This window comes from Schistosoma haematobium, chromosome ZW, assembly GCF_000699445.3.
Source record: "Schistosoma haematobium chromosome ZW, whole genome shotgun sequence".
NCBI classification, from domain to species: domain Eukaryota; kingdom Metazoa; phylum Platyhelminthes; class Trematoda; order Strigeidida; family Schistosomatidae; genus Schistosoma; species Schistosoma haematobium.
Window position 1 is genome coordinate 120882 of NC_067195.1, and position 23980 is coordinate 144861.

The 23980-nt window shown below is 34.0% G+C and overlaps 1 protein-coding gene across 1 annotated transcript in view; it reads right to left on the reverse strand.

The window, feature by feature from the left end:
• Positions 1–545: 545 nt before the first annotated feature.
• Positions 546–23980, reverse strand: part of SPTBN1_1 (Spectrin beta chain, non-erythrocytic 1) — a gene marked incomplete at its 3' end in the record, with an annotated part of 38376 nt that continues 14941 nt past the window's right edge. The window contains exons 5-8 of the mRNA XM_012944722.3: positions 22571–22879; positions 19859–19936; positions 9189–9367; positions 546–579 (exon numbers count right to left, since the gene is read on the reverse strand). Coding sequence (XP_012800176.3) covers positions 546–579; positions 9189–9367; positions 19859–19936; positions 22571–22879 — 600 coding nt within the window. The remainder of the gene's footprint in view (positions 580–9188; positions 9368–19858; positions 19937–22570; positions 22880–23980) is intronic.

The window sequence follows — 23980 nt, forward strand, 5'->3', positions numbered from 1 at the left end:
CGTACACCATTGTCTTCAGTGAGCTGATATCTCACAACAGACCTGGTTGAACTCCACTGGTAACGGCTTTTCACTAGAACTCCAGGAGTATCTCCTGAAGTCAGTCACTAGATAAATTATTGGCAAGTAAATTTCTATGGATAACAATCAAAAACAAGAATACATTTATACATTAGGTACCTCTATGAAAGATTGTAAGTACAAGATATAGAATGAATTCGCTTCATTTTCCGGTATTTGTTATTCAGAAGAAGGATTTGAATTTTTTGCTGATTGCTCAACTATTCAGTAAATAATCTTATTCAAAACATCATCCACTAGAATCTCAGCTCAAATTAACCAGTTGAACATAACTAATATATTATTGTTAACTTATCTCTTTGGAGTAGTTATAAAAGATGAAACATATTAGATAATATAAGTGTTACATAATATTCGATTAATAACAATGATTTATTTACAAGTAGCATAATTCCCATGATACATACCGTTTGAATTTGTTGCATATCCTCTCGAAGTGCTATTAAATCTTTAGTTGAATCCACTACTGTACGAGCTTCATCAAGTAGTGTGATATATCTAAAATAAGATGTAAAAATACAATTGATCTGATAAAAACCAATCAATGGCGAATATTTAGATTCAAGGTATATGGACTTTTGTTTATACTGCTAGATGGCATATTAAAGAAATTAGCTGGTCGAGATGCTAGTCGGCCAGAAACGCTGGACCAAGGTTTCGTGCCATTTGACACTCGTCAGTAGGGCGTACTTGTAATCTTGAGGGATCTGATGCTCTTCAACGGAGTCGATCTCCTGTCACTCAGCTTCATAGTCGGAGATGTTATCAATGAGCTATCCGGGGCACGACTGACCTCCTGTAGGACTGAGTTTTATTTAAAATTAATTGACTATTGTGTGGTGACCATTGTCACGTGTGTTAGGTCCTTCTTAGTGTAGATCGAATTCTATCGACCAAGTTCCAATGCAGTCACAAATCTAAGTAACTCCACATCGAGTGCACTATATTGAGGTCAAACGTGGCATGGATATCTCGTTGCTAACGTCTCTAACTGTGAAGCTGTGTGACAGAAGATTGAGTCTTTCAGGAAACACCAGTTGTCTCCACATAACAGGTACATCATGCCAAACAGCACGAAACCTAGGTCCAGTGATCAATTAGTTGTGAATTCGCTAATTATCGAAGTTTGATGATAAACATTTTCTGAATTGAATAAATTATAATTTCATCGTAAATGGATTATTCCAACTTCCTAGATTCGTATAAATAACGTGCTTTGTTTAGTTGACAATTATGTTGTTTGTATTTGGTTATATTAGACAGTTAAATATCATAAGAGACTTGTTCAGCTCATCCAAGCGCAAACAAATATACAAGTATTAATGCAGGCCATGCTGCATTTATTCTGTTAATGAATCGAATAAATTCATCTAACTTATGAGCCTGTTCAAGGTAACAATGAATATTAATTATTTGAATATTAGCAATGTTTAATCTATAAACAATCCTGAATACACATACTAACTATGCATTTGGCATAAACCTGACCACTTTTCGGATTATACATTTGAATATATATAGCTGTAAAACTTGTAAAGAATTTATTGGAAACAATATTCTTGTTACATATAATAATGTTGGGGATCTTTAAACAGTTGGGATCAAGTTCCGCCGAAATCTAATTGGAAAATCTATTTTTGTATCAGAAAGACTTGTATCAAATCAGTAAGTTTAGATTGAGGCAACTACAGGAGGTTATAAGCAAAGATGGATGGTGGCTAGCAGTGGAATTCAAGACGCGCAATTCGTCCTATTTGGGACTCGTCAGCTGGATGTACCTGCATCTCAGAGTTGATGTTCACCGTGGGACTCGAACTTAGTATCATTCGCTTCAAATGCCATCGTGTTATCTACTTAGCCACTTGCTTGTACAATCGGGTGAAGTTTAAATTTACTTGGTATTGTTTACTTGAATCTTCCCAGCAGCTAAGTGGATAACGTGATGACGTATGAAGCGGACGGTACTGGCTTCGAATCCCTGAGATGCAGGCACATTCAGCTGACGAGTCCTAAATAGGGCGAAACGCACGTCCTGGATCCCGCTGCTAGCCACTATCCATCTTTGCTTATAATGCTTTTGACTTAAGGCAATATTGAGGCAATCCGCACAAGATGCACATATGCTAACAAGTGACTGATCGATCGCAGTCCTAAACAACAATGGTAAGATACAAGCAAACAACATCGAATGAATTGATAGGAGGTTATGTTTGACTGATTTACACTGTCAAATCTTTTAAACATATCTTGGTGTTATTTCTGCATTTGTTCTTCTATACGGAATACTATATTCTCCTATTTGTTATTATTAGTTTCCATTTATAATCAGTGTCGTTAATAGCACTAATAATATTAGTTTTTTCCTCAAATATTTTTCTCTCACCAGCTTCATTTTCACGATTGTAAGTCCGCTGAATTCATTTATCCTACTGTAACAAAATCGTTCTCTTTTAATTTTAAAATCAATAAACTACTATTCAAATAGAAAATATAATAAAAAACTATATGACTTCGAGATGATGGAGCTCAGCTGGATGATGCACCTCGATCAACGTCGAGGTGCACAGAACAAGCTGTGAAACACATATGGAGAAATTCGGACACTTCACTTCTATCTGAAGTTTGTGCTGGTGATGATGTCGTTCAGAAGAACGATGAAAGCTCCACGACCAAACTATGCAGCTCAGAGAACAAAATTCCACCAAAAACTATATGACTTCATTATTATTCCATTTAGAAATAAATCAGTTTATTCATTATCAAGCCTACATGTTACTTATAATTTACATGGACTATTGCAAAAGAATATTTATAGATGTAAAACTGTAAAATATAGAGAGTGGAATTTGCTCAAAGGCCTTTTTGCTTTTTAAAACACAATTCTATTTAATATTTGAAATAATAAGTTACAATTTCAGATGGGTTTTTGTGGAGATTATAGTAATTTCAATGGTTAAGATCATGAGTCAGTTGAAGCTAGACCACCATGGAAAACCTCGTGCGCGAAACCAGTAGGTCCTGGGTTCGAATCTCGCAGGTGGTGAGGTCGTGGATGCGCACTGCTGAGGAGTCTCATGCTGAGACGAAACGGCCGTTCAGGTTTCCAAGTTTTTCAGGTTTTCCATGGTGGTCTAGCTTCAACTGACTCATGATATTAACCATTGAAATTTACAATTTACAATTAAGATCACATCAGTATGCAAAATAAATGTACTGATCTAATCTATCTAATCTAATCTATCACTGTTCTATGCTTTCAACGTTTAGCATGTAAATACCATTGTGAAAACATTAAAACCAGTAATATCACAATGATGTAATTATACTTTAGAATGCTAAATAGAATGGGGATGAGCCTGATTAGGTCTAAAGATTTACATCACACATCAAAAGTTGTATACATCTCCACACATATACGAACTAACTTTTCTAATTGATGTTTTGATAAATAGAACTCTAGTATAGGGGTTGTGGAGATTATTAAGTTTTGATTGAGATCTTGAACCAATTGATGTTAGACCATCACAATTGAAAACCTGGAAGCACTGGACGGCCGTTTCGTCCTATTGTGGGACTCCTCAGCAGTGCGCATCCACGATCCCGCGAGCGGGATTCGAACCCAGGGCCTTCGGTCTCGCGCGCGAACGCTTAACCAACTGGACCACTGAGCCGGCATCCAATGGTGATAGTTTCTAACATCAACCAATCCACGAAATTGCGCGACCAATTTCCATTGTACTTAAGTAGATAACTGTCTCTACCCGACAAGGATTAGCTCCACTGGTCACGGCTTCTCACTAGAACTCCGAGAATTCCCTCACTAGTCACTAGTGAGCATATGTTAATTAACTAGTATAGAGGTTCATGATCTCAATCAAAAACGTACGAATCTCCACAACCCCTATACTAGTAAAAAGTTTATTATTTTGTTTATTGACACAAGTACATAGAAGTAAACAAGTGATTAATCATAAAAACATAAAATTTATTTATATTCCGAATTAACAATTAGATAAAATCCATGATGTTAGTTTTACCGATAAAATTAGTAATCATATAATGATTTATGAAAGATGACACCCTAGAGATCAACTATCACTTTTCCTCATTATTGACAACAAAACTAAAAATGCTTAGTTATTGAGTAAGTGTTTGTATACAAGTTGTCAATGAAAATAGTCAATCGGTAAATGAAGAATCAAAAACTAAAAAAAAAAAAGAAGATCATAAAACATTTGAAAAGTGAATCTATTCTGAATCAGTAAACGAAAACTTTAGTTTCTCTTAGTTTAGTCTAATTATGAACCATAGATTGTTTACCATAAAAGGAAAATGTAAATAAACAATTTTTTTTGTTTCCAGGAGAATGAAAATCAGAACTTTTTTTTAATGACATTGTTTTAGGGTTATTCTAAGCATTTTATTTATGTGTGTGTGTGTATGTGTGTTTAGTTGGACAGTTAGTGACACATCTAGAAAACAATAAATACCGATATATATCTAAAATAAACAAAAGAAAAAAACGATTCTCCCCCTGGAAACAATAAAAAGAAGCTAGAAATAGGGTGAGAAGTATTTTTTTTTTTAAAAAAAAACAAGAATACCAAGATGAAATGACAAAAGATCTTGATAAAATTTCTAATCAAGTGCTCAATGCAAAACAAAAAACAAACAAACAAAATTGTTGAAGATATTTTGGTGGAGTTTTTTTTCTCTGAGCTGGATGGTTTGGTCGTGGAGCTTTCATCGTTCAGTTTAGAGAACAAAATCCCACCAAAATCATCCACCTGAGCTACAAATCTTCTCCACCATCTCATTGTTGAAGATTATTTTAACTTCATATGAAACACACACACAAAAAAACCCCCCGAATATAGAATGAATCCAGTTTTAAATGATTGAATAAAATATATATCTACTTATTAATTCATTATTGACCAAAGTATTCTATTCAGATATCTGAATGTAAGGAGTATTGTCCACTATTAAGGTATAGTGGTTGGATAAAGTTATTTGGATGAAGTTATTTGTAGATCATACAAAAGATATCTGTTCTCTTTTCTGTTGGCGACAAAAATAAATGTAAATAATATGTAAATCATATGAGACACTTTTGTCATTATTTCACTAAGCAACAATCATTGAATATTCTAAAATATTCTAAACATTATTAAGTTTCGATAGAACAATGAGAAGACGGAGTTGATCTGAAAAATGTGATGTATTAACGCTATACATTTCGAACAATCTGGTCACACACATATACTTGTTAAGGCATTTTTTTATATGAAAATTAATAAATGCTGTATTAATGTGAATTTTGTGCCCCGTCTCAATTGTATGTTTTGCTATCGATGAGCTTGGTTTTCTACCTCCTACATTGATCGGATCATTTGACATACATTGATTTTGAAGTCATCTAGGCATATGTTCATTGATCCTTGATTGCATTGTTCGATTACTCCTCCCCACGTATGTGTGTCCACACAAACATGTAAATTGGTAAATATAATCGGATGTGACGTAATCATTAGTGCATTGTTTGGGTCTATTAGGAATCATGGCCTTAGACTTTTCAATCACTACCAACTGAGCAGCGCAATACGTATTCTCCATAGCTGCTTTCAATCTCTGCCTTAAAACTATACTGTTAGATTCGCCTCTATATGGTAGATTGATATAAACCTTTTTCTTTGGCACTGAATAAATTAGAGGTCTTGGTATTAACTAACTTTTGCACCTATTAATAAACTTGAGTGGATAACCATTTGGTATTAATGTGTCAGTCAGTAACTTTTCATCTTTTTCCACCATGTCAGAGGTACATATTCTTCGAGTCCTCTTAAAGAGGCACTTAATCAGACCTCTCTTGTATTGCAATGGACAGAAACTATGGAAATTTAAGTATCGTCCCGTCCAAGTTGGTTTCCTACACACTGACCGTCTAATAGTGCCATCATCCCTTCGACTTAAGAGTATGTCTAGAAAGGCTAATTGGCCATTGCTTTCTAATTCATGTGTCATCACAATATCATTTTGAACACCATTGAATTTATCCAATAATCGGTAAACATCAAAATCTTTATCACATATAATTAGGATATCGTCCATATATCTTCTATATAGAGTTGTCTCACTAATAAGGTCGCTCGTCATATTTTCCACATATGACATGAATACCTCAGCTAAGAGAGGCCCTAAAGGGCTACCCATAGCTACACCATCAACTTGTCGAAAATATTCACCATCAAACGTAAATTGAACATTAGCTGTACATAATAACAGTAATTCTTTCAAAAATGGTAACGGAATAGGAAAAAGGGGAAAGTTTTTAGAAATATAGTCACAAAGGAAATCCACCGTCTTTGTTAACGGTACATTCGTGAAGAGAGAGTTTACATCAAATGAATGCAAAGATTTATCTTTAATATTAATGTCACCAAGAAAATCAATTAGTTCAAATGTGTTTTTTAAAGAAAACTTACATAGATTAGTACGAATTGGATTTAACAGTTTTACTAACCATTTAGCTAGCTCGTGTGTGGGAGAACCACGCATAGACGAAATTGGTCGTAATGGAATATTAGGTTTATGAATTTTAGGTAATCCATATAAATTCGGGAGAACTGAACCCGACGGTTTTAGTATATTAAACTCCTCGTTGTTTATGTCGTTCATTTTAAGAAGCTTTAATAGATTGGACTTCACTCTTGATTCCAATTTTCTAACATTTTTCAGATCAACTCCGTCTTCTCATTGTTCTATCGAAATTTATAAAAGGGACTAATTGCTTTAAATTATTAAGTTTATAATTTTTTGCTCTGATTCGTTGGTAAAGTGATGATAGCAAAGATGAAACCTCTTCCAACTTCTGTCAAGAATCATCTATGCATCAATTAGCTGTTTACCTTAGTAACATCTAATTTTCACATGAATAATAACTTTCGACTTTTAATTAGTCTGATACAAAGTCATAATAGTGTGTATATGTATTTTTGAAAAAAAAAACCGAAACATCGAAAATATCATTGATTACGAATATCGTGAGAAACTTACTCTGATAATGATACAGTTCAGATAAATAGTTTATGACTTCATAAAATAACATAATCTATAGATGGTGCTTGATTTCAGAAACCAAGGGAACATTTTCAATTCATGCAAAGATTTAATCAGGTATACGCCAGTCACGTCTGCCGAAACTTAGCATGTTTGATGATTTCTTCAACTATAATTAGACTAGGCATAAGTGAAGATGATTTTAGAGGAAAACGTTTTCACTGAGAATAAAAACTCCTACTTCGAACGCTTTTGCATCGTTTTTTGAGGCGTTTAGAATATTTCATTTTTATATCCTCTTCACTAAATAAAACTACATTATATTCGTCATTTAGGTCAACAACTTAATCTATCAAGAGATTGATTACTGGGAAGTCAGGTGAATAAATCTTTGATAAGGTGTACTTCAGGAGAATGATTGTAGAAAAATTCGGTTCTATGACAGAAGCCACACATACAAACAAGTGCTAACATGCTCCAAATTTTATTCAGGAAGATTTGGGAGAGGGAACGACTGCCACTGAGAGACTGGAAAGAAGGACACCTCATCAAGATACCAACGAAGGATCTGAGGTATGAGAACTACAGAGACATCACAATACTGTCGGTAGCAGGAAAGGTTTTCAATAGTATTGCTGAACTGGATGAAAAATTCGATCTCAACGAACTGAATTACGTAAGGATCGGTTGTGCACAGACCGAATTGTGAAACTATGGATCATCGTTGAACGGTCAATTGAGTGGAAATCGTCAGTATACATCAACTTCCATGATTAAGAGAAGGCGTTTGACAGTGTGGATAGGAGAACGTTATGGAAACTACTTCGACACTGTGGTGTACCTGAGAAAATCATCAACATCATACGGAATTCACACGATGGACTACAGTGCAAAGTCGTGAATGCAGAACAGCTGGCAAACACATTCGAATTGAAGAACGGAGTCAGATAGGGTAGCTTACTCTCTCCCTTCTTTCTTCTGACGTCTGATTGGATTATGAAGACCTCCACTTCTGAGGTGAAACACGGAATACAATGGATAGATTATAAACAAATGGACGATTTAGACTTTACAGATGACATGACCCTTCGATCACATTCACATGAACAAATGCATGTCAAGACAACTAGTGTTGCATCAGCCTCTGCATCAGAAGGCCTCAATATGCATGAGAGAAAAAGCAAGATCCTCAAATAAAACATGGAGAACATCAACTCTGGAAGAGGTGCAGACTTGGCTGATCAGCATCATCTATGAACGTGGAGGATCTGATACAGACGTAAAGTCAAGGATTGCCAAACCAAGGGAAGCATTACTACAAGTGAAGAACATATGGAACTCAAAACAACTGTCAACCAATATCAAAGTATGAATCTTCAGTGCGAATGTCGAGACAGTTCTATTGTAAGAAGTCGGAACTTAGAGAACTACCACAACCACCAACAAAATTGTACAAGTGTTTCTAAACAATTGTCTGCCCAAGATACTTAATTTTCGTTTGCTGATTATCACCAGAAAGAGCCTACTGTGAGAGTGAACGAATCAGCTTCCAAATGAGGAGGAAATGAGGAAAAGATTTTGGAGGTAGGATATACATTGACGAAATCATCAAACTCCTGATAAAGAAAAACATCTATGTACAAGAGTTGGTAAGTTGTTTTATGTTAAGAACCCAGCATATTTGTTTCGTACATATTTATTAGATCCCAAAATTCATCTCCTAGCCTTCAGACATTATTTAATAGGTCAATCGATTGTTAGTGTTAAAATCCTAAGCCTTTAATCTATCAACACTAACCACGTTTCCGTGCTTTAAGTTACCTATCAAATGCAGTTGCACCCGTTGATTTCAGTTAAAATCTACTGTTGAAGAACTTAGATAAACACCTTTAATTTCAGGATTTCTAGTTTATCTAAAATCAATCAGTAGTGGGGATAATTATTGAAAACTTTGTCTAAACGTCAAAACTACAACCCATGAACATGGTAAACAGATTCAATTTTTGAAAAGTTAAAATCTAGAAACATAAAGTATTATTATCACTAACCTGTTTTTTATAAAACAGATTTTATTTTGTATTTTCTCCATTGAATATACTTTATCTATAATGAGTTGATTCCCGGTATCACATAAATGATTCAATGATTCATTAGCATTGATTAAACACTGAACAATTTCATTTTGAGATTTCAACGAAGCAACAATATCAGTTGTATTCTTTTGTTTCTAAATGGAATTCAATTAGAGAAGATAAAAGAATGATCAGAATTGATTTCACTAATCATTGACTTTTGTTATGCAAAACATTGTCGTTATTCACATAGAGTTAATATTACGAAATAAGAAAGTTTTAATGTTGACTAAATACTTTTGTTAGTTGTTAAATACATGTGTTAAACAAAAACAACCTTCTTCGTTTTTGAATTTAACCAAAACTTAAATTGAATCGTTGTATTCATGAGTCGATTGAAGCTAGATCACCATGGAAAACCTAGAAGCACTAGACGGCCGTTTTGTCTTGGTGTGCGACTCCTCACCATCCCACCTCGCGAGATTCCAACTCAGGTCCCATCAGTCTCGGGTGCAAGCGCTTCACCTTCAGACCACTGAGTCTAGCTTAAATTGACTCATGCATTCAATTATTAAGTTATTATAATATCCGCAAAACTCCTCTCTGATTAAAACTTAAATAGTTTAATTATTCAAAGATCCTCATATTAAAAGACTAATATTTGAACGAAGAATATTCTTTTCGATAAATTCTCTTCAGGTTCTACAATTCTTATATCCAAATTAATAGTCCGAAAACTGGCCAGGTCAAAGACAAAGTGCGATTAGATTGACAAAACGGGTACCATTTTAGATGACAAATTAAAACTTCAAAATATAACTGACCAGAAAGTTCTTAATAATGAGATAGAGAATGAGCTAATCAGATCTTTGAAGAAGCTCAGGGACCAACAGACTATTTAGTTGGGTTTATGTGGAATAATTAAACCAGTGGGAACCTATCTGCCAAAATTGTATGGATTGCTAAAGGTACACAAATCAGGGATCCCACTAAAACCAATTTTAGATATGCATAACTCTCCTTATCATACTATAGCTAAATGGTTTGTAACTATATTGAAACGTCTCCATGCAAAACTTTTAAAACTTAGTATTAAGTATGTATTCCAATTTGTTGACAAGGTCAGAAATGTAACATCAATATTCACAAATGTTACACTCATAGAGACCGTAGAATATACATGTGAAAAATCGAGTGAAAATGAAATTGAAACTACGGTTCCTATCAATGTCGTTAAAGAGTTATTACTGAAGTGCACCATGAATGTGAATTCCATGTTCGACGGATAAATATATAAATACACGGATGGTGTTGCGATGGGTTCACCATTAGGCCTTATACTAGTTGGCATTTTTCTAGCCAAACTAGAAAATGGTCCACTCAAAAAGATTATCCAAAATTCACATTTTACTGTCAATATATGGATGATACGTTCATCCTCTGAAAAGATAATACATCACAACAAGAGGTTCTCAGGCAGTTTAATGAAGTGTATCCAGACATTCAGTTTACATCTGAAGAAGAGAGTAATGGTAGATTAGCCTTTTGGACGTACTCTCAACTACGAAAGCTGATGGATCATTGAAAAGGAATTTAAACAGGAAAATACCTGGACGGGGCAGTACAAACATTTCCTTAGCTTTGTACCTCTGCAGTACAAAAGAAACCTGATCACAACTATTAGTTACTGAATATGCACTATACGTTCTATGGATATAGTTGAAAAGAGCTAAAAACATTGCGTAATACTCTTAGGGATAACAGATATCTTAGAACGTTTATAATTAAATATATGTTCACGAAGGTGAGACTAGGCGAAATACAAACGGTGAATAAGAAATGCCTGTTCATGCTCCTACAATTCAGAGGGGATGCGGCCAGTGAAATATTAACTCAGAGATTACGGAAAACAATCCAAAAATGTTTTAACGCCCGAGAACTACAGATAGTATTTCCTACGCTCCCAATGGTGACGTAAAAGCTGAAAGATGAATTTCTTAGAATGATCATTTCATTTTGTATTTATCAGTTTGACTGCTTCTGTGGAGCAGTTTACATTGGTCGAAGTTCTAGGAATTTGCATTTTTGTGCTCGTGAACAGCTCCCAGCGTGACTGAAAGAAGGTTTGATGAAGAAAGTGAACAGCTCGATATTAGCCCATTTAATACAAATTGGTCATAGTGCCAGTATAAACCAATCCCTTTCAATTATTTATAATGTCAGTAATTTTTTGCCAAAGCTTGTGAGACTTAAAGTCCTTCAAATGGCTGAAGCCGTAGCCATCCGGATTAAGAGACTGGAACTGTGAGTACAAAAGAAATATCTTCAACCGCTTCTCCTCCCTGGTCAACATCAAGGCCAATTAATCAATAGTAATCTTAGCTATTGAATGATCTAATTTGACCATTGTACTTACGAGCTTTCGTAGTCAAATGTAATTGGTCTAGCTTCAAATGACTCATGATTTCAATTTGTGAAATTTCTAAAATCTCCACAAACCCCTTCTGATAATAGTCATCTGCTCACTAGTGACTGACTTCAAGGGATACTCCTGGAGTTCTAGTGAGAAGCCGTTACCACTGGAGTTCAATCAGGTCTCTTGTGAGATATCAGCTCACTGAAGACAGTGTTGTACGGTGACGCAACTTCGTGAATTGGTTGAAGTTAGACATTAACACCGATAGATACCGGCTGGCTCAGTGGTCTAGTTGTTTGAGCGCCTGGCGCGAGAATGATAGGTCCTGGGTTCGAATGTCTAGGGAGGCGGGATCGTGGATGCGTACTGCTGAGGAGTCACACAGTAGCATTGGGCCCGCTCTCCCTCTCGAAATGCTCTCACACGGCCACGCATATACAACCTCTGTCAGGGAAGTCCTACTCACTGACTTCTTGTGGCCACAGTGTTGTTTACGAAATTGAGAGGACGAAATGCGAATGTCCAGCTTTAACCGGATTCCAAACCAATGGTGCACATGGGCTCCAGGATCCTGAGGATTAAATGGTGTATGAACCAATTTTCAGTCACAGGCTACCATGGGATTGCATTTCACGATGCTCCACTGCCTTGTGGATCAGACCTTTAGGTCCAAGGCACTGGATGTGTCCTCCTAAGAAAACCACCTGCTTTGGTTTGGGCATCGGGGCAGTATCACAGCCCTCACACAAATCGAATGAGATTTGTGTGGAGCATATGTATTTCGTGCCTCTTTGTACCAGTGTTTATGTAACTAACTAACTAAATAAATAAATTATTGAAAAGAATATTCAATCTTTTCAAATATTAGTCTTTAAAAAACTTAAATAGTCCACTTAGTAATTAAGCATCGAGACAATCATTGATTCGTATTATCTGTATTTTCTACTGAATGAAATTTAATCTACTTTTGTTTTAAGTGATTGTTTAAATAAAAATAGTCAAGTATTATTGATGAATTTAAACAATAAAAACAAAACAAAAACAAATGTATTTTACTTCAATAAACATTCAACGGTTATAATAATAATAATAATAATAATAATAATAATAATAATAATAATGTTAACTGGTTGAAATCATGAGTCAATTGAAGCTAGACCACCATGGAAAACCTGGAAGCACTGGATGGCCGTTTCGTGCTAATATGGGACTCCTCAGCAGTATGTATCCACGATCCCGCCCCCCTGCGAGGTTCGAACCCAGGATCTATCTGTCTTGGGTCAGGCGCTTAACCAACTAGACCACTGAGTCGGCATCTAATGGTGTTAATGTCTAACTTCAACTAATTCAATGATTGTTTGTTTTTGTTCGAAGTAAAATAATGATTATCAGTTTGTTATATTGTTTAAATGCTTTACATTTCATGTGTAGTAAATATCGTTAGTGAAACTGTTACACTGTAGAACATCAACGTTTTTGCAAAGGATCTAAATTTAAAGGAAATTAGTTTAACTAACAAGTCTTTTATGTTATACAATTAAGTAACTAACTAAAATGCCTTCAGAAGATACTCCTGGAGTTCTAGTGAGAAGCCGTTACCAGTAGAGTTCAACTAGGTCTGTTGTGAGATAGGAACTCACTAACCAACTAGACCACTGAGCTGGCATCCAACGGTGTGAATGTCTAACATCTTAATACTTCACTTATGTTTTGTTTTAATACTTGATCATTTAACATTTGAATACATTTTTTTGTTTGAAAAACAACACATAACTATAAACGAAAAATAAATAGAGATAGACACAATTGATTTAATGGTTGATAACATTTTAAATATTCAAATTAGTTTCACTCTATTTTCTCTTGTGTTTTTTTCAAGAAACGAGATACAGTCGAACCATTTGCTTTTTGTTTTTTTCTTCTAGTTTCACATTAAGTAATCAATAGTCATGATAAATGTCACCATGTTTGAATGATTCAAAGAAATTTCCCTAATATCCATCAATATATTTATAGAGATCATGAATTTATTCTACATTCTGATTAAAGAGTCATTCAGAAATCTTTCAATTTGAAGTTTCATATCATGGACAAATGTTCGTTAGGAGATAGTGACAACCGTAGATACTATAAAGTAGCCTTCTTCCTGTTTAAAACTTGTCAAGTAGTTTGTAATCATCACTTTCCAAGTATCAGATGATCTTCACAACGAGGATTTAAGTTTCAGAATTTTGAGTTGACATTCAGTAGTTAAGGGTTCTAATCTCCAAGAAATAGCTATTACGATTGGTGATATTGTCTCCTAATCTGATAATGGCTTCTTAATAGAACTCAATGAGCTACCTCACAAATTTATCCACTTGTATTCATACAATAATTAATGAAATTACTTGAGTTTGTTAAGAACTCAGTAAATAGATTGAGTTGTTTTTGAGTAGATTTCTTCAAGCTGAAGATATGTTAACTGGAGTCCATTAAAACTCATTAACAAGATATTTGTGCAGTTTTGAAGAAACTGTTAAGCTTTGCAAGTCTCAAATGCATTTACCCACATGTCAAAATTTGGAAGAAAAACAGCAAGTGACTTGAATCACAAGCAACTTTAAGTATAATTGCATTAGCTACAGTAATTCGCGTGAATATTGAAGTGATACTCAGTCAATTCTAGAAGAATTGTTGCATGCTACAAACTAGTTATTTAACGTCGTGTGAGGATTGCAAGTACCGATACCAAATCATCGTCAACTGATCAACTCACTGGAATTGAAAATAACAGTCACACATTTCCTACAAATAAGTTTAAAAATATCACAGTCACTCTGATACATAATTGGGTATTTAAATTTTATCTTATTATGTCAAGTTCCATTTGTAGAGTTCCTACGATCAGAACGAATATCAAGCTGATTCTTCTCAGCTTTCGAATATTTCTAGAACTGAAAATAATCCACAATATAAACTAGTTTCACATAAAATGGTTCTCATACACGTTCAATAGATCTTCCATTCAACACAAAGTTAAGTGTTTAAGGAATGATAAAATTATGAGAAAATGTAATCATGAACTGAATCACATGTCTTGGTCAGAAAACTGTTGACATCTTCATTCTGTTTTATTCCATTACAGAATTTCCTCAACTTTTCCTAGATATTTATCCATACTTTCTGAATTTTTGATAATTTTGACTTTTGATTCATTCTTGGCAATGATCGGATCCACCCATTGGATTGATCGTTGAATTGACTTGAATTTCATTCTATAAGATACTCACAAGTATTCTTTCCTTTTTACGTCTTCTCCGTATTCGGTGCCTGAGTGATCTTTTAAAATTGGACACACATTTTAGTACATTTCCAGATACCTTAAAATAGTTCTGTTTTTATATATACTTCTGAGACATAACTATATATCGTAATGATTGACAAATTCAAGTCTAAAATACTTCTATTTTCTCACTTTGCGTGATAATTTCATACAATACTCGACGAATTTAAGACATCTGATTTAATAATTTTAACAGAATACTATTTATTAGACATCAAATAATAACTGGTTTGAATCTGTTTCATGAAAACTTTCTGTTTCAAATCGAATCTTAGAATTGTATTATTCCACAAGTTCCATTTACATGATCTCTATATACCAGTATAAGGTTTCGAAGATTGTTGAGTTTCAATCAATATCATGAATGGATGAATGTCAGACTACTACTGGAAACCTGGAAGTACTAGACGGCCGTCTCGTCCTAGTACGGAACTCCTCATCAGGACACATCCACAATCCCGCACGCCGGACTCGAACCCAGAGTCTTCGTTCTCACGGGTAAACATTTAACCTTTAGACTACTGAACCGGCATCCAACGGTGTTAATGTGAATGCTCACTGCTGAGGAGTCCCATAGTAGAACAGGACGTTCATCTAATACTTCCAGGTTTTTAATGATGTTCTAACATTCACCTATTCATGATACCGATTGAATCTCTACATATTTATTTATTTATTTATTTCAACACATAGATAATGGTACAAAGAGGCACCACATACATATGCGCCACACAAATCTCATTCGATTTGTGAGAGGGCTGTGATACTGCCCCGGTGCCCAAACCGAAGCAGGTGGTTTTCTTAGGGGGCCACTCCCCGAGCCTTCGACCTGAAGGTCTGATCCACAAGGCAGTGAAGCATCGTAAGGAGATGCAGTCCCATGGAAGCCGGTGACCAACAATTGGTTCATACACCATTTGTTCCCTCAGGATACTGGAGCCCATGTGCACCATTGGTTTGGAATCCGGTTAAAGCGCCGGACATTCGCATTTCGGCCTCTCAATTTCGTGAACAACATTGTAGCCACGAGAAGTCAGTGAGTAGGACTTCCTGACAAAGGTTGTATATGCGTGGCCGTGTGAGAGTATTTCGAGAGGGAGAGCGGACTCTCCCCACTCTCGGCCGTACCAGGGCATTCGGGGGCGAATCTCTGTATACGTTAAAAATCAACTCAGCAAACATCATTCATTCACTACTATCTAATGAAATAATTCATTCTATTATCATTAAAAAGTTAATGAATTAAGTTTCAGTTTTTCCTTTTGAAACCAGTTAACTAAAACCAACATTATATACTCTGTCTCTTTCTATCTTTCACTTTCATTATATCACTGTGTAATATGATGCAAAAGTTATTCAGTAATATTCGTCTATACCGAGACATAAAATTATTTTTTAAATTTATGACCATTTTCTATAAAGTTTAAACAAAGAAAAATAGCAAAATAAATGTCACTTCTAATTATTATTATCATGGTACAATTGCTTTTACTTTTCAAATCTGTCACTAAGATTGAAGTGATGTAATATGTATGTATGTAGTGATTTTTCAAGTGTTTTCTTTGATTTGTGTACTGTTTATCCAATTGTTATCAATTTCTATACCAATGACGTAAATCTTTTCTACTTTATATTTTCTAACTATGGTCATTAGATCAACAATGAACCTTTCTTTCTTATTCATTTAAATTATATTCTACTTTTATACATATATACGGAATATGAATAACAGTGATACATATTGTATGTATAACTCCACCTGGAGTCCCTCCGGGAGCTACTGCCGGCCACAAGCCCGGATAAAGGAGAAGTTTTAGGCATGGGGTTAGTGACCTCATCCCGTCGGCCGCCTATGCTCCATTAGGAGTAACAGGCGTAAGTAAGTAAGTAAGTAAGTATATTGTATGTATGAAGTGGAATTGTTATGGTTTTCATTTATAAGTTAGAGAAAATGAAAAATAACTTCTTTACGTTTCTTTTCTTTACAATTACTATAGAATCTATTCTATTCTTATCATTTTCACTTTGAAAGTATCTATTACAAGTAAACTGTGCAAATATTTCTTCGGTTTCACAACAACACATTTTTGTACTTGTTAAGAAGTAGAAGTTGAAAACTGATAAGATTTCCTTAGTTTAGCAAATTATTTTTATCACTGTCACATTTTACCGATAAACAACTTTATTCGTGATTGACACGAGATCGAATCCGCCAGGGAACACCAGTTCCCTCAAGACTACAGGTACACCTTGTTGACGAGTGTCAAGTAGCACGAAATCCGGGTTCAGGGTTTCTTATCGACTACCTCCAACCACCATCTAATCTCAACTTTATTCATGTTTATTATTACAGTGACATTAAATATGATCATATTTTAAACCATATGAACTAGAATCCATTTTTCAGGTAGAGAGGTACAAATGTATGCCAATGATAAATGGATCATCAAAAGAAAAGAGAAGAAAGGAGGCATGAAACAATCTGTCAATCATCATTCTTCATTATTACATAATAATTCAAATCTTAGTCATATCATCATATCTACAAATCTAACAAACATTCATATTTACTCCGTCGCTCCCTCACTTACTTCACTTTGAAGTTGATATTCTATAAAATATTGACAATAACATTAAACATCTCAAATTGTTCATTTCATCTCATTCTTATCATGTTTGTGATATCTAAAGAAATATTTTTAATATTAAATATGTTCCCAATATCGGCGAGACTCTAATTTAGGGACGAGCCGATCAGAAGCGTTCGAGCAATTTTTAAGGTCACGGAGCCAAGTTCAATAAGCGATGCTAACATACGATCGGTTCACAGCGGATTTTAGAGTAGGTGAATAATGAGAGGTTACAATAAATGGGACGGCGAGACTTTAATTTAGGGACGAGCCAATCGGAAGCGTTTGAGCAATTTCAATTATTAGTCAATAAGAAGACAGCATACAGTAAAAATATATTAAAAGAAAGTAATGAATTACAGTGGATATTCTTCTTTTACATAACTTAAAAACTCGTATGTTAGCATCCTAACCCTAACCTTAACCCTAAACCTTAACCCTCAACTAACCCTTACCCTCACCTAACCTTAACCCTAAACCCTAAACCTTAACCCTCAACTAACCCTAACCTTACCCGTAAACCTAACCCTAACCCAATGGACGAGTTTCTATTCCATATGCATTGTGAATTCAGAACCTCTGAACCTTAATCAAACCTTAACAAGTTTTTAAATCATGTAAAAGGAGAATATCCACTGTAATCCATTACTTTCATATAATATATTTTCACTTTATACTAACTTTCTTCTGACTGGCTAATAACTGTCAAGGTCACTTAAGATTCGTTCAAAGGTCGTCCTTAAATTGGAGTCTCGCCCCAATATATTTTTTTCTATACCCTTTTAATCATTTATTAATTCATACGATTGATTCATCATTGAAAATGTTGAACATAACAGGTATCAGATTTCACAATTTATTGAAATGAATAGTAACCTTCTGTGACGATCGATCACGGGTGTTATAGGCGGTATATCAAGAAATCAACTTTCAAGATATAACACCTTCTTAATTGTTAAGTGTTTAATTCTTCTGTCATCTTAACCATTCCCCATAATGAGATCAACCTCAAAATAGCAACATGATTAATAGTAGGAAAAGAATCACATAAAAATATATGAAAATTCAGATTTCGTTAGGGTTATCCTTTTAACTTGTGGAAATGACAAATGATTGAAATTATTACTTCAAGAGTTATGTAGAGTGAAAGAATCTCCAAAATACACTTTGAATTGCATATAGTTGTTCAGTTTGTTAGGTAATATATAGACTTACAATTTATTTAAGAAATGTCATAACTTATGATCTAGATTTAAGAGATATTTATCCTTAACTTTGGTTATGCCCACTGTGTCTGAATAAAAGTCAAACAGGAAATTATTTATTCTATCATGATCTGTATGATTCGAACCCGTAAACGAATTAATACATACTAAATTTAAAGTTTGCCCATGCAACACAACAGTCCCATCAAGTATTTGCTTTTACTTGACAGATCAATAATCTTAATATATGGCTATTATTACATATATTTTTTAGGCTTGAAAATGATTTCGATGTTTGAAAATGATTCCAGTCGCTTCCATCCATACATCTACAAGTATAATCAGTACCCGTTCATCATCATCGTCTTGGTTTATACATCATTCATATGTTCACAATATCTCTGAGAATGTTTCGATGCTTTGTCCGCTTAATTTCTACATAATGAATAGTAATTCTTATTTTATCAGCTATCAGTATGAATTTATTTTCTTAATTTGAGCTAATAAGAATCATTGTCAATATTTTTGATAGTGTTTTGTTCTTTGAGCTCGATGGTTTGATCGTGTAGGTTTTATCGTTCTTCTGAACGACATCATCACCAGCACAAACTTCAGATACCAGTGAAGTGTTCGAATTTCTGTATATGCGTTTCACAGCTTGTTCTGTACACCTCAACGTTGATTGGTTCTTATTGACCTTAAATTTGTCATTGTTTTGGTTGTGTCCCCCATTGGACGAGGGGGTGAAACAAAACTTCATCAAAATTATCCAGCTGAGCTACAAATCTTCTCCACCATCTCATATTGTCCCAAGTAACCCGAAATTACACATAACACTGGATTTTCTAGTGGAGCTTTGACGATGTTGTTATTGATAATGAAATACTTAGTTACTAGTGTTATTTAATTTAGAATGTAAACAAAAACGAAGCAAAATACCTTGTAATCAATAGTTTTACATTTTGTGTGCTTTTTTTTTGTTTAAAATACTTTATATCAACTCATCAAAAAAAAATAGTCATTAATATGTGACTAGAATAAAGTAAACTGTCAGTGAATTAATTACTTACTATGAGTTGATAATTCATTAGTTTACTTTCTTGTGTTGACAACAAAGTTTCAAATAAATGTGCATCACGTAGAAACATCTTTGCAAGAAAGAAAAAAATGTTACGAAAGAATAAATGAACATTGAAAATCTTTCATTTTGAACATTCTTCTGAGAATTAACCTTCTCAAATGAAAAATGATCCATCATTTTAACAACTAGACAGTCACAAACGATTAAATTAGATGACTGTCGTACTAAATCACGAATTGGCTGAAATTGAAAACATATACTCTCTTGTTGGTCTATATTTGACACATTGATATCAAGGCCTGAATGGCCTGAATTTAATGGTTAACAAAGTCATAAATATGAAATATTGAGTAGTCATAAACGTGGACAAAAAACAATTTTCGAATGTTTCCTGGTTCGTAAAGACTCAAATACGAATCAACATCTATGTAATAAGCTCTTCATCACATTCAACTAATTTTCATAATCTTCTCAGTTAAATGTAGTATTCTTTATTGAAAATTATAAAAGGCATATTTCATTCTTCTGTACCTTGAAGATACTCTTAAAAGTTAAAAAAAAAGTCGTAAAATAAACGACCATAAATCAATCAACAAAAAGGGTGTTGAGACTTGTCACATTCATCATTCACCTTTTCTTCAAGCTTTACAGCTCTAATACCGAAATATCTAATACGTAAATGAGTCTTTATTTTACATTTACTACTCACTGTTATCCGTTTAAATCAATAAACGGAAAGAAATGAATAAAATCTAATGTTACAATGGATAGATTTTCATTAATATTTTTTGGATTTACGTTAGCAAAACTGATTTGTCCAACAATGATAGACATCTTTTTCATATGTATCTGTTGTACAGTGTTTTAAATCAACTGAATACTTCTTTTTGATTGAGATCATGAACCGATTGTTGTTGAACCATCATAATTAGAAACTATCACCATTGGATGCCGGTTTAGTGGTCCAGTAGGTTAAGCGTTGGCGCGCGAGACCGAAGGCCCTGAGTTCGAATCCCACGAGCGGGATCGTGGATACGCACTGCTGAGGAGTCCCACAATAGGACGAAACGGCCGTCTAGTGCTTCTAGGTTTTCAATTGTAGTGGTCTAACATCAATCGGTTCATGATCTCAATCAAAAACTTAGTAATCTCCACAACCCCTATACTAGTGAATACTTCTTTATTGATGATAATTTCTTGCAAAATAGTCAAAGCGGTTACATCTATTTACAACTTCGTAGATAAACGTATTGTTGACTTTTCTCTTTTATGTACTTTAGCTAATCCTATTCAGACTTCCGGGTCAACGCTTACAATTTCTTTAAATGAAACTAATTTTTTTGTGAAACTCCAACGCATACAAAGTTTGTGATACATTCTAGATCATCATAATAACTGATACTGTGGTGTATGCTGGTTAAGTTGACAGACACAAGTAGTATACAACACCAACCTGAAGGAGAACGCCTGCAAGCAGAAGGTTGAGCAAAATGAAGTGAAGAGAAGAGAGAAAGAAAAAGATAGTAATCAAGATAATAACAAGAATGAACAAACAATGATGGTTGTAAGAGAAAACTTAAAAAAGACGTGCAAATGATATATTTAATGTATGATTTTCACATGATACTGAACCATTGTGTGGTTGTACATGAAACAGTAAATCGGCCCTCCCTCATTCAAGTGTTTATTCACTATAATACTTATTAAATCATACTTATGAATGTGGAATAAAACACATTCTCATACTAATGAACACTATACACTAACTGATGATTTACTTCACAATGTTAAAATACTATATCTCCTGTAACTCCACTTTCAACAGTTGTTAATCAGCTTACCTTGTATGCGATGATATTGTTTGGTTATTAAAACTATGCATTCAGTATGTATTGAAGAATATATATGAGAATAATATCAACAAATTATTTATAATTCATTATAATGTAAACTCTCTATTCTACTATTCCACAGACACCATTATTGAAGACAAAAATTATACATTTAACATTGATCATCATTAGGAGGTTTATTTAGATAAATCTGTTTTAATTCACTTGGTATTGTTTGGCTTGTATCTTCCCATTGTGGTTTAAGACTGCAATTGATCAGTGTGCTATTGGCATATGTGTATACTGTGCATAATGCCTCGATATTGCCTTAATTCACAAGCTATTTGTAAGCAATGGTGGATAGTGGCTAGCAATGGAATCCAGTTTGACGCGCGTTTCGTCCTATTTGGTACTCGTCGTCAGCCGGATGTACCTGCATCACAGAAAGTTGATGTTCACTCTGACACTCGAACCCAGTACCATTCGCTTCAAACGCCATTGCGTTATCTACTCAGCTACTAGTGAGTCCTGATAGCCACTTGCTTGTGCAATGGGATGAATTTGAATTCTGTTTTAAGTCTTCACAAACAGTGATGACGTGAAATACAACGTTAGTTATATTCAAAAATGTTTAGTTGTAGTAAGAAATACTTCAGCATTCTACAGTTTATCCATTCACAACGTTTTCGAATTCGAAAACAATATAATCTCACTCAACGATATTTCATATGAAACAATCAAAAGATCATCTCCCAACAACTACTGACGGATAATTTCAAATGAAACAGATTCAACTTCATTAAAATTTGCCCATATGTTTAACTATAACAAATGGTTTATAATAAAGATCAACTTTTTCTTCAACTCACCTGGAAGTTTAAATTCTGTTGTAAAAGTTTTTGTTCATATGTCCACATTTGCATTAATTCTGACCAACCATTTTCTAATCTATCTAAACGTTCATCAAGTTGTATGTAATGTAAATCTGTTTCACCAGCTGTAATACATCGTCCATAACTTATTAAATCACTATATTCATCTTTACGAGCTAAAATTTCTTCACCTAATTCTTTATGTATATCAATTTCAGCTTTGGCTTCTTCTACAGACAATGGTACTTGATGTGTTGCTACACGAATTTCAATATTACGTAACCATAATTGATTGTCATCTAAACCCTAAGTAAACGCAAGAATTAACAATTTTGTGTAATTTTACTTGAATTGTCATGTAAATTTAAAGAATATCCGGTATTCACACTAAATTAATCTTAATTTTAACTTCTAGTATAAACATTTTCAGTATTTTCTGCCTTTCATGTAAAAAACTAAAATTAATCTTCATCACATTATAGATGATTAAAAATAAGTATCCGAGGGGGGTTTTAGTAATTTAACTGATTGAAATCATGAGTCAATTGAAGCTAGACAACCATGGAATACCTGGAAGCACTGAACGACCGTTTCGTCGTAGTATGGGACTCCTCAGCGGCAGTGCGCATCCACGACCCCTCACCCCATGAGATTTGAACCCACAATCAAATTTTCAGGTCAACTATAAAGTTAACACAAATTCTGCTATTTATAAATTAAATATTATATTTAACATTTATACTACTTATTCTAGTAATATATATCCAATATAATCTTTTAATGACACAGTAATAATTAACTATAATACAACATTGAATAGTTTTACATTAAGATATAAAGTAAACAGAAATTAAAACTGTGTACATTCCCTTTTATTGTAATTGAGAGTTAGTTACTTTGTGCATATATTACTATTATCACTTCTATTAATATCTGATATTCGTCTGGTATAAAATGAAGAAATGAATTGAGAAATTATAGTAACTCTTCTATTTTATATATTCTCCCATTAAGACTTAAAATATAAAATTTGATCAGAAAGATATTTGTTTTCAGTTGAATGTTTCTCATAACTCAACATTAATAGAAAGTTTTGCATCTAAAGATAAAACAAAATACCACTTCACAAGTGATAAACAAATCAACTTAATAATAATAAAATAGAGTGAGAAAAGTGAATTTGTTGAAAAGTTCCACACAAGGATGAAACGGTCGTCCACCGCTTCCAGGTTTTAATTTACTATAATAATAACAAAACCACTGTCTGATTATAAATATCATATGCTATCTTCAAGAGATATTTCCCGGAGTTCTACTGAGAAGCGGTTACCATTGGAGTGCAACCTAGTCTGTTGTAAGTTATTAACTCACTGAAGACAATGGTGGACAGTAGTGTGATTTTCTGGA